This window comes from Gadus macrocephalus, chromosome 10 (assembly GCF_031168955.1).
Source record: "Gadus macrocephalus chromosome 10, ASM3116895v1".
Lineage (NCBI taxonomy): Eukaryota > Metazoa > Chordata > Actinopteri > Gadiformes > Gadidae > Gadus > Gadus macrocephalus.
Window position 1 is genome coordinate 13,983,919 of NC_082391.1, and position 15,263 is coordinate 13,999,181.

The 15,263-nt window shown below is 41.8% G+C and overlaps 4 protein-coding genes across 10 annotated transcripts in view; all 4 read right to left on the reverse strand.

The window, feature by feature from the left end:
* LOC132465763 (protocadherin gamma-C5-like) overlaps positions 1 to 15,263 on the reverse strand; it is a 284,228-nt gene that overhangs the window by 229,236 nt on the left and 39,729 nt on the right. The window contains exon 1 of one of the 7 annotated variants that reach the window (XM_060062555.1): positions 3,680 to 6,225. The exons of 5 other annotated variants lie outside the window; for them this stretch is intronic. In XM_060062555.1, coding sequence (XP_059918538.1) covers positions 3,680 to 6,061 — 2,382 coding nt within the window. In that variant the 5' untranslated portion in view covers positions 6,062 to 6,225. Of the gene's footprint in view, positions 1 to 25; positions 3,653 to 3,679; positions 6,226 to 15,263 lie in introns of those variants that run through there. One more of the 7 variants, XM_060062552.1, reaches the window with a different exon arrangement.
* LOC132465791 (protocadherin gamma-A2-like) overlaps positions 1 to 15,263 on the reverse strand; it is a 124,132-nt gene that overhangs the window by 72,167 nt on the left and 36,702 nt on the right. The gene's annotated exons all lie outside the window — the stretch shown is intronic.
* Positions 7,854 to 11,841, reverse strand: LOC132465802 (protocadherin beta-15-like). The gene has a single exon (XM_060062606.1). It carries the CDS (start codon positions 11,838 to 11,840, stop codon positions 9,429 to 9,431), a length of 2,412 nt encoding a protein of 803 aa, XP_059918589.1. The 5' UTR covers position 11,841; the 3' UTR covers positions 7,854 to 9,428.
* On the reverse strand, positions 12,567 to 15,018 carry LOC132465805 (protocadherin gamma-A11-like). Its single transcript, XM_060062609.1, has one exon. It carries the CDS (start codon positions 14,993 to 14,995, stop codon positions 12,593 to 12,595), a length of 2,403 nt encoding a protein of 800 aa, XP_059918592.1. The 5' UTR covers positions 14,996 to 15,018; the 3' UTR covers positions 12,567 to 12,592.

Below are 15,263 nucleotides of genomic sequence, written 5' to 3' on the forward strand. Positions count from 1 at the left end.
CAATTTGGTCAGCTAAAATGCCTACCTCAGGGGAAACATCAAGGTCTCCAAACACTTCTTCAAAGTCAGTAGGATTTTTTCTCAGGGTCTGGTCTGCAGGCAGTGTGTTGTCATTGTAAGATGTGACAAATTTAAAGTCACTTGTTCTCGATCCAGTGGTTAAATACGCATCATAATTATACGTGCTGCGTAAAGTTCCAGTACCATCCACATCTGCGTAGTTTGGAGGGAGATAAGAGCTGGGAATAGCAACCGCTCCATCAAATAACAGTCTGGGCTTTCTCCTCCGACAAAACCTCAATCCCAGAATGATAATAATGAAAGTCAGGAAAAAGGTGGAGACGGATACCAGCGCGATGATTAGATAAGATGTTAATTTAGAACTGCTATCTTCATAAGCCATGTCCTTCAGTTCTGGAACTTCAGCCAAGTTATCAGAAATCAGTAAAAACATGGAACATGTAGCAGAGAGGGAGGGTTGTCCGTTATCCTTTACAGCGACTACAATGTTCTGTTTCATGTTGTCAGAATCTGAAACGTCTCGCTGGGTCCTGATCTCCCCACTGTGAAGATCGATTTTGAAAAGTCCAGGATCAGTGGACTTGATGATCTGATAGGACAGCCAGGCGTTCTGTCCAGAGTCCCCATCAACTGCTATCACCTTGGAAACCAGAGAACCTCCTTGTGCAGCTTTTGGTACCAGTTCAGTCATGAAGGAGTTTCCCTCTGGGGCGGGGTAAAGTATCTGAGGAGTGTTGTCATTTACATCCATTATGAAGACACTCACAGTCACGTTGCTGCTGAGTGGAGGAGAACCGTTGTCTCGTGCAATTACATACACTTTGAAGCCTCTAAACTGTTCATAATCAAAGGACCTGACACATTGGATCACTCCGGTGTCTCTGTTAACAGATAGATAAGAGGAGACTGGAGCACCGTTGACTTCAACAGGTGAAAGAGAATAGATCACTGTACCGTTTTGTCTCCAGTCTGGGTCATGGGCCTTAACAGAACACAGGCTGTGGCCCGGTTTGTTGTTCTCAGGGACATGGCTGCTATACGACTGTTCCTCAAACACAGGTGGGTTGTCGTTGACGTCAGCTATTGAGATGTGAACAACCTTGACTGACGACAGAGGTGGAGAGCCCTCATCTGTGGAAGATATTGTAATGTTGTATTCAGACACTACTTCCCTGTCTAGTTTCTCTGTTGTTACCAAAGAATAATAGTTTTTAATTGAAGGAATAAGTTTAAAAGGAACGGTTTGCTGAATAGCGCAAATAACTTTTTGATTCCTCCCCAAATCTCTATCCTGCACGTTTATAAGTCCCACCTCTGTACCAGGTGACACGTCTTCTGGTATGGGATTGGTCAACGATATTAAAGATATTACTGGTGAGTTGTCATTCACATCAGTTATTCTTATTATTACTTTTGTATCTGAAGAGAGACCATAACTGTCTCTAGCCTCAACAAACATTTCATATTTAGTTCCATCTTCGAAGTCAATGTCACCTGCAACGAATATTTCTCCCGACTGTCGGTCAAGGGAAAACAATTTCCTTGATTTATCAGATATCCGGCCAAGTCCATACGTTACTTCTCCATTGACACCGTCGTCAGCGTCCATTGCGCTTACAGTGACAATGAGGGACTTCAACGGAGAGTTCTCAGGCAGACTGGCCTCATATACGGCCTGACTAAACACTGGGGCGTTATCATTCGCGTCCAACACAGTGACGTCTATGGTTAGAGTACCTGATCTCTGAGGAGAGCCACCGTCTAAAGCCGTTAACAATAATTTAAATTCCTTCCGCTCCTCTCTGTCCAACTCCTTGTCGAGAATCAATTCGCCATATTTACTGCCAGCACTTGTCGTTTGAATATTGAAAACAAAGTGGTTATTCCTTTTAAGACTGTAGCTCTGAACAGCGTTTGGGCCTATATCTTCATCATGAGCCGCATTAACGCGATACCGAGCTCCCTTGACGGCAGATTCACTGATTTCCATCTTGATAAAATCCGTCGGGAAACTCGGTGCATTGTCGTTTATGTCTTGTATCTGTAGTGATATATGGTGTAATTCTAATGGAGATTCCAAAAGCAGCTCGAAATTCAGAACACACGAAGCCATTTCTCCGCATTGTTCCTCTCTGTCGATTCTTTCTGAAACGATGAGCTCTCCGCTTCTAAGATTGACATCACAATACGTTCGTTCCCTTCCCACCGTTTTAATACGAGCCTTCCGAATAGATAATGTTCCGACTTCAAATCCTAGATCCATTGCGATATTTCCAATAACAGATCCACGCTTCATCTCCTCTTTTACAGAATAGCTCAGGTCGCAATGAACGAAATGCAGTCCAAACCATAAAAATAAAAAGACACAAAGATCCAACCGACTGTGTTCCATTGTAAAACAGAATAATGTACCATATAACTACTGTTTCAAGACTGCCAACGACGCTCTTAAGAAATTGATGTATTCGAAGAGACGAAAAGATCATTCGACTTAGATACCGCTGTAGAACTATGTCCAAGCTTTATAACCTTCTGCTCGCGTCAATAGTTGGTCGAAATGCTGACGATTGTATTTGTTGAACTCAATTGCTGGTGAATAGCGACACCATGAGTCAGTAGGAAATATAACATATTGAGAGTGGACTTAAATCATGTGACACCAAATAGTCCTTGTATTGAATTTAGTTTTCCTTTCACCGTCGTTTGCTATGGACTTGTAATTGAGCTGAAAGAGGAAACCATAAAGGCTTTGTTTAACCATGAAACTAATTAATTGGGAAATTAATACATTTATGCATAGATAATATTAATTAAATGATATACTATTGACGAGGCATTACAACGTTAAACAGCACTGATTGGACATCCCAGCACCATGGACAGCGACATATTGTGCAGTCGGTCAGTATTAGCAGAGATCCATCAGACAGAGCTCAGCATGCATGTCGTTCAACACCTGACTCAGTCCTTCACATAGTATAGCAGTAACATAGTGGTTGGAGAAGCTAACACATAGTGTTAGAATGAGAAAGTCCTCAGATAACACAGAAAACTATCCTGAGTAGATGCTGAATCCTCCTAACACTCAACAACAATGTGGTACTAGTTGTGACAGACTGGGAAAGTTATAGGGTGAAGAATAAAACCAACAGTGCCGCATGGAAACAAGTCAGGATGACTTTTGTGAAAGGGAAAGGTTTTTCTGGGATATCTTGAACCATCATATCTCCCTCACCCTTCAAGTTAAAGACATCTGTCCCAAACAGTGTAGCGACAACATCGTTCATTTAAAATGACGAGCAACCATTTTCAATAACTTCTGAAAATAAATTAAGGTGCTGCACATCTTACAACACAAAAAGAAAGCATGGGCTTTTACATCCTTCACTGCTTCTTTAGCAACAAACTGGTTTCGTACCACAATAATGCACCATAATAATAACCAACGGTAGCAGATTGAAAGGTACAAACATGCAAGATACTGTATATGTAAAAAATAATATAATCATGTATGCAAGCAAAGACGAAATTTATTAAAAAAGATGCATGGTCCAATGCCAAACAAAACGCCCAATATGAGCTGCTATAGAGAATAGCTGAAAGACAATATTTTTCAGTGAGAACATATTAGGAGTTGAAACAAAGGTTATTTCTTTACCTCAGGGGAAACATCCAGGTCGCCAAAAACCTCTTCAAAGTCTGTTGCATTTTTTCTCAGGGTCTGGTCAGCAGGCAGTGTGTTGTCATTGTAAGATGTGACAAATTTAAAGTCACTTGTTCTAGATCCAGTGGTTAAATACGCATCATAATTATATGTGCTGCGTAAAGTTCCAGTGCCGTCCACATCTGCGTAGTTAGGAGGGAGATAAGAGCTGGGAATAGCAACCGCTCCATCAAATAACAGTCTGGGCTTTCTCCTCCGGCAAAACCTCAATCCCAGAATGATAATAATGAAAGTCAGGAAAAAGGTGGAGACGGATACCAGCGCGATGATCAGATAAGATGTTAATTTAGAACTGCTGTCTTCATAAGCCATGTCCTTCAGTTCTGGAACTTCAGCCAAATTATCAGAAATCAGTAAAAACATGGAACATGTAGCAGAGAGGGAGGGCTGTCCGTTGTCCTTTACAGCGACTACAATGTTCTGTTTCATGTTGTCAGAATCAGAAATATCTCGCTGGGTCCTGATCTCCCCACTGTGCAGATCGATTTTGAAAAGTCCCGGATCAGTGGACTTAATGATCTGATAGGACAGCCAGGCGTTCTGTCCAGAGTCCCCATCAACTGCTATCACCTTGGAAACTAAAGAACCTCCTTGTGCTGCTTTGGGTACCAGTTCAGTCATGAAGGAGTTTCCCTCTGGGGCGGGGTAAAGGATCTGAGGAGTGTTGTCATTTACATCCGTTATGAAGACACTCACAGTCACGTTGCTGCTGAGCGGAGGAGAACCGTTGTCTCGTGCCATTACATAGACTTTAAAGCTCCGAAACTGTTCATAATCAAACAACCTGACACTTTGGATTACTCCGGTGTCTCCATTAACAGATAAATAAGAGGAGACTGGAGCACCGTTGACTTCACCAGGTAAAAGAGAATAGATCACTGTACCGTTTTGTCTCCAGTCTGGGTCATGGGCCTTAACAGAACACAGGCTGTGGCCCGGTTTGTTATTCTCAGGGACATAGCTGCTATACGACTGCTCCTCAAACACAGGTGGGTTGTCATTGACGTCAGCTATTGAGATGTGAACAACTTTAACTGACGACAGAGGAGGAGAGCCCTCATCGGTGGCGGATATTGTAATGTTGTATTCAGACACCAGTTCCCTGTCTAGTTTCTCTGTTGTTACCAAGGAATAATAGTTTTTAATTGAAGGAATAAGTTTAAAAGGAACATGTTGCTGAAGAGAACACCTAACCTTTCGGTTTTTCTCAGAATCTCTATCTTGCACGTTAATAAGGCCCACCTCCGTACCAGGTGACACGTTCTCAGGGACGGGATTGGTCGATGACTTCAGCGATATGACTGGGGCGTTGTCATTAACATCAGATATACTTATAATTACTTTAGTATCAGAAGAAAGACCATATCCATCTTGTGCCTTCACAAATATTTCATATTTTGGTCCATCTTCAAAGTCTATGACACCGGACACAATAATCGCCCCAGTCTGTCCATCAAGAGAAAACAAGGAATTAGATTTTTCTGTTATTCGGCCTAGTCCATACGTAACGTCACCATTAACACCTTCGTCCACATCAGTAGCGCTGACAGTAATTACGTGAGTTTTCAATGGAGCGTTTTCAGGCAGACTTGCCTCATACACGGCCTGACTAAATACAGGGGCGTTATCATTTGCATCCAACACGATGACGTTTATTGCAACTGTTCCTGATCTCTGAGGAGAACCACCATCTAGAGCCGTGAGCAATAATTTAATATTCTGCTGCGCCTCTCGATCTAACTCCTTATCAAGAATCAATACGCTGTATTTACTGCCAGCATCTGTAGTTTGTACATTCAAAACAAAGTGACCGTTAGGTTGAAGTCTGTACGTCTGAATTGCATTCTGGCCTTCATCATCATCGTGAGCCGCATCAACGCGATACCGAGCGCCTTTGACAGCAGATTCACTTATTTCCAGCTTTATTATTTCCGACGGGAATCTTGGTGCATTGTCATTTACATCTTGTATCTGTAATGATACACGGTGTAATTCTAATGGCGATTCCAAAATAAGCTCAAATTTAAGAATACACGACGGCTTTTCCCCGCATTGTTCCTCTCTGTCGATTCTCTCTGAAACAATGAGCTCTCCGCTTCTTAGACTGACGTCACAATACCTCCGTTCGTTTTCCTCTGTTTCAATACGAGCCTTCCTAGCAGATAATATGTCCAATGTAAGTCCCAGGTCCTTGGCGATATTCCCAATAACAGATCCAAGCTTCAACTCCTCTTGAACCGAATAGCTCAGGTCGCCATAAACGTATTGCAGCGCAGATAACCAAATCAAACAAAGAAAGAAGCCATGGATTTCCATCCTTGTACAAACGGATTAGTACACAACTGAGACGATAGGTTGGGTCTCCTTAATACGCACGAAATGCAATGATTCGATCGTAGAACCATCGGCTTAATAGCCCTCCGCTTTTATACCAATCTCCAGGTTTGTACTGCCCTCATGAAGAGGAGGTTGGTGAACAGGCTGAAGGTTGATATGATGAAGGCTACTCTATTGTAGGTGCATAGCGACACCTTGAGTCATCAGGAAGTATAACACATTGAGAGTGCGGACAGACCTTAACACTGAATATTAATTTCATTCGTTTTTATTTTGCTTTTTAAAAAAGATCGGTCGACTTATTGAGATAATTAATCACGCCATATGTGCATCATTAGGAATGAATGCATGTACCGTAGTCTTTCTTGTTTTACTGTTGGTGTTTCTCATGTATGCTTCCTATTTCATGTTGATCTGGTCCCCAGGAAGACTTTTCCTCAAGGTGTCAGCCAATGGGGATCATTTCATGAAATAAATTATAGAAAGAAAGCCATTCAAATTGTAAATACAATATTTGACATTCTACCAAATTAAACCATTTTAAAATCATATAAATTAAATGGGTGATTAATATAGTATTCCTGACGGCGTTACAATAGGAAACAGAACGCAAAACGATCCCAGCACCATAGACAGCGACCCAGCATGCAGTCGTCAGTAGTATCAGAGATCAATCAGACAGAGCTCAGCGCGCAGATGGTTCAACACCTCAGTCAGTCCTCCTCCACATAATGTAGCAGTAACATAGTTGTTGGAGCAGCCAACACATAGTGGCACAATGCAGTCCTCAGATTACACAGAAGACTGTGCAGGGTACAGGTTGAAGCCTCCAAATACTCAACATCAAAGCGTTAACCGTGGTAACAGAATGGGCACAGAGAAAGTTAAAGCATGGCGAAAAACAAAAATGATCCCACATAGAAAACAAACAGGATGTTTTATGTGACAGTAAAAGGGATTTGCAGGGTATCTTGAACAATCACATCACTAAAGTCCATGTAAAGATATTTGTCCAAACAGTGTAGAGAGAAACTAAACTTTTTTGACTTCCTTCCGAAATTAAGTTAAGGTATTTTACTTGCACCACAAAAAGAAAGAAAGCTCTCATCCTCAACTTCATCTTCAGCAACAAATTACTTTTTTCACAACCCCATTAAATAAAAACGCAAATGCTGTAGTATAAGACTATAAATAGGAATGCAACATAAAATAACTATCTTTATGCTCGATTAAATAATGAATATCTAAAGTATACACACACAAATTATCTCACTGTGTGGGCCTGCAAGGACAAAAACATGGCTGAAAGAGCTAATTTGAACTGTCAAACCGTCCTTTACAAACTAATTGCATGAGATAGAAATTAAAATGTTCTCTCTTTTTTTTGCCAAAATGCCTACCTCTGGTGAAACATCAAGGTCTCCAAACATTCTGCTGAGGGAGGTAGCCTATTTGATTGATTCGCTGAATTGTCCAATCATGTGGTGATAACAAAAAAGAAAAGCGATACCATTGGCCTGGGGCGCACACTGGTGCGACCCGAGGGCGAATTTTCTTGCGCCAATGAAAAGTTGTCTCTGCTTGAGAGACAGCAAAAAGTTAGCGAGCTTACATTGACTTCAACGTGGCCAGCGCCCCTGACTTGGAGGAGGTGTTTATTTCGAATTACCAATAACTAGCCTAGCCCAAATCACTGACGCTCAGACGCATTTAAATCGCTTCTGGCAGTGACAAGTATATCACACAATTAAACGAGGATAAACGCTATGTATTTTTGTTGATTTATTTCGTATTGATAATAGTTGATTAATAGTTGACAGACATATTCAAGTGAATATTTCACGGAGGGGCGGCGCCCTAGCACCCTCTATTGACCCACCGCCACTGGATATACGGTGTAATTCCAAAGGAGATTCCATATGCAGCTTCATCTAGAACGCACGAAGCCTTTTCTCCGTGTTGTTCCTCTCTGTCAATTCTCTCTGAAACAATGAGCTCTCCGATCCGAAGATTGACATCACAATACCTCCGTTCGCTTCCCACCGTTTTAATACGAGCCTTACGAGTAGATAATATTCCGACTTCCAATCCAAGATCCTTTGCGATATTTCCAATAACAGATCCACGCTCTACCTCCTCTTGAACAGAATAGCTCAGGTCGCCATGAACGAAATGCAGTCCAAAAAATAAAAAGACGCAAAGACCCAATCGACTCTGTTCCATTGTAAAACAGAGCAATATTCCATGTAGGCTAACGACTGTTACTAGATTGCCAACAACGGTCTAAAGGAATGGATTGGATGGAAGGAACGAAAAGATCATTCGACTCAAATACCGCTGGTGAGCGATGTCCAAGCTTTGTAGCATTCTGCTCGCGTCAAAACGTGGTGGGTGGAAATGCAGACGATTGTAGTCTGTTGAACTCACTTGCTGGTGCATGGCGACACCATGAGTCAGTAGGAAGTGTAACATATTCAGAGTGGACGTTAATCATGTCACACCAAATAGGCCGTCTATTGAATATAGTTTTCCTTTCACCGTCGTTATTTCTGGACTTGTAATTGAGCTGAAAGGGAAACAATAAAGGCTTTGTTCAACAATAAAACGAATTAAGTGGAAATTATTACAATTAGGCATAATAATGTAAATTACATGGTATGGTATTTATGAAGGCATTACAACGTTAAACAGTGCAGAAAGGACATCCAAGCACCATGGACAGCAACATAGCACGCGATCCGTCAGTAGTAACAGCTAGAGATCCATCAGACAGGGCTCAGCATACAGGTCGTTCAACACCTCAGTCAGTCCTCCAGATAGTATAACTGTGCGTGATTGGTTGGAGCAGCTAACACACATTGTCATAACAATAAAATCCTCGGATAACACAGGAAACTCTGCAGTAGATGCTGGATCCTCCAAAAACTCAACAACCAAGTGGGACTAGTGGTGAAAGACTGGGCACAGAGAAAGTTATAGGGGGAAGAAAAACAGAAATTCTACCACATACCCAATTAAGGTGCTGCACATCGTACAGCACAGAAAGAAAGAATGGGTTGTTACATCCATAACTGGTTCTTCAGCAAAAAAACGTGTGTCGTACCACAATTATGTTCATAATATGAAGGCCTGATATTTGGAATGCAAAATCGAAATAAACAACTGTACTCAATTTAATTGTGAAAATATTAAGTATACAAATCAAGAAAATCACCATTTGTGCAAAGACGAAATTGTTGCAAAAACGATGCATTATACAATGCTGACTGCCAAAGAGAGCTCCCAATATGAGATGCAATGGAGAGAAGCTGACGGAGCATATTTCTTAGTGGAAACATAATAGGAGTTAAAAATTGTATCTATTTACCTCAGGGGAAACATCAAGGTCTCCAAACACTTCTTCAAAGTCAGTAGGATTTTTTCTCAGGGTCTGGTCTGCAGGCAGTGTGTTGTCATTGTAAGACGTGACAAATTTAAAGTCACTTGTTCTAGATCCAGTGGTTAAATACGCATCATAATTATATGCGCTGCGTAAAGTTCCAGTACCGTCCACATCTGCGTAGTTTGGAGGGAGGTAAGAGCTGGGAATAGCAACCGCTCCATCAAATAACAGTCTGGGCTTTCTCCTCCGACAAAACCTCAATCCCAGAATGATAATAATGAAAGTCAGGAAAAAGGTGGAGACGGATACCAGCGCGATGATCAGATAAGAGGTTAATTTAGAACTGCTATCTTCATAAGCCATGTCCTTCAGTTCTGGTACTTCAGCCAAGTTATCAGAAATCAGTAAAAACATGGAACATGTAGCAGAGAGGGAGGGCTGTCCGTTATCCTTTACAGCGACTACAATGTTCTGTTTCATGTTGTCAGAATCAGAAATATCTCTCTGGGTCCTGATCTCCCCACTGTGAAGATCGATTTTGAATAGTCCCAGATCAGTTGACTTAATGATGTGATAGGACAGCCAGGCGTTCTGTCCAGAGTCCCCATCAACAGCTATCACCTTGGAAACCAGAGAACCTCCTTGTGCAGCTTTGGGTACCAGTTCAGTCATGAAGGAGTGTCCCTCTGGGGCGGGGTAAAGTATCTGAGGAGTGTTGTCATTCACATCCGTTATGAAGACACTCACAGTCACGTTGCTGCTGAGTGGAGGAGAACCGTTGTCTCGTGCCATTACGTAGACTTTAAAGCTCCTAAACTGTTCATAATCAAATGACCTGACACTTTGGATCACTCCCGTGTCTCCATTAATAGAAAAATAAGAGGAGACTGGAGCACCGTTGACTTCACCAGGTAAAAGAGAATAGATCACTGTACCGTTTTGCCTCCAGTCTGGGTCATGGGCATTAACAGAACACAGGCTGTGGCCCGGTTTGTTGTTCTCAGGGACATAGCTGCTATACGACTGTTCCTCAAACACAGGTGGGTTGTCATTGACGTCAGCGATAGAGACTTGAATGGTTTTTAACGAGGACAGAGGTGGAGAGCCCACGTCGATAGCAGTAATTGTAATGTTATAATGAGGCATTAATTCACGATCTAATTTATCGGTGGTCAACAGAGAATAATAGTTTTTGATAGAAGGAATTAGTTTAAATGGCATGTTTTGTTGAATGAAGCAGCGGACCTGTCGGTTTTTCTCTGAATCTATATCCTCCACGTTAATTAGTCCAACCTCTGTACCAGGTGATACATCCTCAGGCACTGGATTGGTCAACGATTTTATCGATATAATAGGAGCGTTATCATTGTCATCAGTAATAAATATTATAACTTTTGTATCCGTAGAGAGACCATAACCGTCTTTGGACTCTATATATATTTCATATTTTGATCCTTCCTCAAAGTCAATGTCACCTATAACAGTAACCTCACCTGTTTTCTGATCAAGTGAAAAAAGCTTTCTTGACTTCTCAGACATTTTGTTAAACCCATATGTAACCTCTCCGTTAACGCCCTCGTCTGCGTCGGTAGCACTAACAGTGATCACGTGGGTTTTCAGCGGAGAGTTTTCCGGCAGCCTGGCCTCATACATGGCCTGACTAAACACTGGGGCGTTATCATTAGCGTCCAACACAGTGACGTCTATGGTTAGAGTACCTGATCTCTGAGGAGAACCACCGTCCAGAGCCGTTAAAAATAATGTAATTTCATGTTGTTCCTCTCTGTCCAATTCATGGTTTAAAATCAATTCGGCATAGTTGATTCCAGCACTTGTGGTTTGTGTATTTAAAGCAAAATGTCTATTTTCCTTGAGCATGTAGCTTTGTACGCCGTTCTGGCCTATATCTGCATCATGGGCCGCGTTGACGCGGTAGCGAGCTCCTTTGTAAGCTGATTCTCTAATTTCCAGTTTTATTGTATCCTTCGGAAACAGTGGTGTGTTATCGTTGATGTCGTCGATTTTCAGGGATATATGATGTAATTCTAAGGGTAATTCCAATAGTAGCTCAAATTTGAGAATGCACAAAGCCTTTTCTCCACAGAGCACTTCTCTGTCTATTCTCTTCGCGACAGTCAGGTCTCCGGTGCGAAGATTTATCTCACAGTACCCTCTGCTATTTCGTTCCGTCTCAATCCGAGCTTTGCGAGCAGTCATTCTTCCCACATCAATCCCAAGATCCTTTGCAACGTTTCCAATGATAGAACCAAGCTTCGTTTCCTCCTGAATCGAATAATCCAGCTCGCCATTTGTGAAGTGCAGTAAAACAATGAAAACGATGATCAAACCGTAAAATCCGCAATGTCTGTTCTCCATGTTCGGTCACAAGCTGTTCAATACACACTCGTCAATCCCACTGAAAACAATTACCAGTTGAGCTACACCCTATTACAGCAACGCTACCGACGTCGTTTTCCTCCCTACTTAGTTCAAACCTTGTTTGCGTGGATGCGAGCTTCGGCTTTGTGATCGAGCCCGTCATAAGAACAATGGACATGAGAGTCAGTATCACAGCGCTTTCCTGGTCTATAGTGACACCATGAGCATACCAGAGATATAACACATCAAGCGTGTACATGCAATTTAATCTCTCAAGGTAATACAACAAATTAAAATGACAAAAACAAGACATTACAATAGCAAGACAAAGCGGTCTGTCATAATACGTCAACACCTCTGACAGAGGTAGACAATCTTCTGTACAACATAATGACAGAAATGCACTGTATTGGCTGCTACTCTGAATGGATAGTTATCCTTTCCTATAGCTTGTATCATTTTCTGTATGCTCATATGAAAGCAAAATCCTGAGGAATTTATCTAAATTGATTCCATTGTAACCATATATTTTCTAAATACCTTGACTATCCCAATTATTATGACCTGTGCTTGAAATGTATTCAGGGTAGTGCTCAAAATATGTCAAACACCCAACCGACTAACTGCCTTACATTCCTCACTGCGTCGTCCATGTTGTTAATGCTAAACAATGATCAATAGTAAAACAGTAAAGAAAAACGAAGTAGAAATTGTTGTGTTTGGATTTCTGTACATATTAAGAAATAAATCTAGATTATGCCTACCTCAGGGGAAACATCAAGGTCTCCAAACACTTCTTCAAAGTCTGTTGGATTTTTTCTCAGGGTCTGGTCTGCAGGCATTGTGTTGTCATTGTAAGATGTGACAAATTTAAAGTCACTTGTTCTAGATCCAGTGGTTAAATACGCATCATAATTATACGTGCTGCGTAAAGTTCCAGTGCCGTCCACATCTGCGTAGTTTGGAGGGAGATAAGCGCTGGGAATAGCAACCGCTCCATCAAATAACAGTCTGGGCTTTCTCCTCCGACAAAACCTCAATCCCAGAATGATAATAATGAAAGTCAGGAAAAAGGTGGAGACGGATACCAGCGCGATGATCAGATAAGAAGTTAATTTAGAACTGCTATCTTCATAAGCCATGTCCTTCAGTTCTGGAACTTCAGCCAAGTTATCAGAAATCAGTAAAAACATGGAACATGTAGCAGAGAGGGAGGGCTTTCCGTTATCCTTTACAGCGACTACAATGTTCTGTTTCATGTTGTCTGAATCAGAAATGTCTCGCTGGGTCCTGATCTCCCCACTGTGAAGATCGATTTTGAAGAGTCCTGAATCAGTGGACTTAATGATCTGATAGGACAGCCAGGCGTTCTGTCCAGAGTCCCCATCAACTGCTATCACCTTGGAAACCAGAGAACCTCCTTGTGCAGCTTTGGGTACCAGTTCAGTCATGAAGGAGTTTCCCTCTGGGGCGGGGTAAAGTATCTGAGGAGTGTTGTCATTTACATCCGTTATGAAGACACTCACAGTCACGTTGCTGCTGAGCGGAGGAGAACCGTTGTCTCGTGCCATTACATAGACTTTAAAGCTCCGAAATTGTTCATAATCAAACGACCTGACACTTTGGATCACTCCGGTGTCTCCATTAACAGATAAATAAGAGGAGACTGGAGCACCGTTGACTTCACCAGGTAAAAGAGAATAGATCACTGTACCGTTTTGTCTCCAGTCTGGGTCATGGGCCTTAACAGAACACAGGCTGTGGCCCGGTTTGTTCTTCTCAGGGACATAGCTGCTATACGACTGTTCCTCAAACACAGGTGGGTTGTCGTTGACGTCAGCTATTGAGATGTGTACCACTTTGACTGACGACAGAGGAGGAGAGCCCTCATCGGTGGCGGATATTGTAATGTTGTATTCAGACACTAGTTCCCTGTCTAGTTTCTCTGTTGTTACTAAAGCATAGTAATTTTCGATTGAAGTAACCAGTTTAAAAGGAACGTTTTGCTGAATAGTGCAACGGACTTTTTGATTTTTTCCAGAGTCTCTATCCAGCACGTTAATAAGTCCCACCTCTGTACCAGGTGACAGGTTCTCAGGTACAGGATTGGTCAACGAAATTAATGATATTACTGGTGAGTTGTCGTTCACATCAGTTACACTTATTATTACCTTTGTATCTGAAGAGAGACCGTAACTATCTTTAGCCTGCACAAACATTTCATATTTGGAACCCTCCTCAGAGTCTACGTCTCCTGCAACAAATATCTCCCCAGTTTGACGATCAAGTGAAAACAATTTTCTTGATTTCTCAGATATGCGACTAAATCCATATGCTATTTCACCATTAACGCCCTCGTCCGCGTCTGTTGCGCTCACGGTAATCACGTGAGTTTTTAACGGGGAGTTTTCAGGCAGACTGTTCTCATACACGGCCTGACTAAACACGGGGGCGTTATCATTAGCGTCCAACACAATGACGTTTATTACTACTGTGCCTGATCTCTGAGGAGAACCATCATCTAGAGCCGTGAGCAATAATTTAATATCCAGTTGCTCCTCTCTGTCTAACTCCTTATCGAGAATCAATTCTCCATATTTACTGCCATCACTTTTAGTTTGTATACTTAGAAGAAAATGGTTATTCCGTTGCAAAGTGTAACTCTGAACACCGTTTTGGCCTATATCTTCATCATGAGCCGCATCAACCCGATACCGAGCTCCTTTGTCAGCAGATTCTCTTATTTCCAGCTTGATAATATCCGTCGGGAAACGCGGTGCATTGTCGTTTATGTCTTTAATCTGTAGTGATATACGGTGTAATTCCAACGGAGATTCCAAAAGCAGTTCGAATTTAAGAACACACGACGGCTTTTCTCCGCATTGTTCTTCTCTGTCGATTCTCTCTGAAACAATTAGCTCTCCGCTTCGAAGATTGACATCACAATACCTTTGTTCGCTTCCCACCGTTTTAATACGAGCCTTACGAATAGATAATATTCCGACATCAAATCCCAGATCCGTGGCGATATTTCCAATAACAGATCCACGCTTCATCTCCTCTTGAACCGAATAACTCAAGTCGCCATGAACGAAATGCAGTCCAAAAAATAAAATTAAAAAGACACAAAGGCCCAACAGACTGTGTTCCATTGTAGTACACAATAATATACCATATAAGTGTTTCGAGAATGCCAACAACGCTGTAAAGAAATGGATCTTAACGAAAATATCATACGGCTTAAATACCGCCGTAGCACGATGTCCAAGCTTTGTAGCCTTCTGCTGGTGTCAATAGGTGGTGGGTGGATATGCTGACCACAGCAATCTTTTTAACTCAATTGCAGGTGCATAGCGACACCATGAGTCAGTAGGAAGTAATACACATTATGAGTTGATGCATTTCAATTTACACCAAATA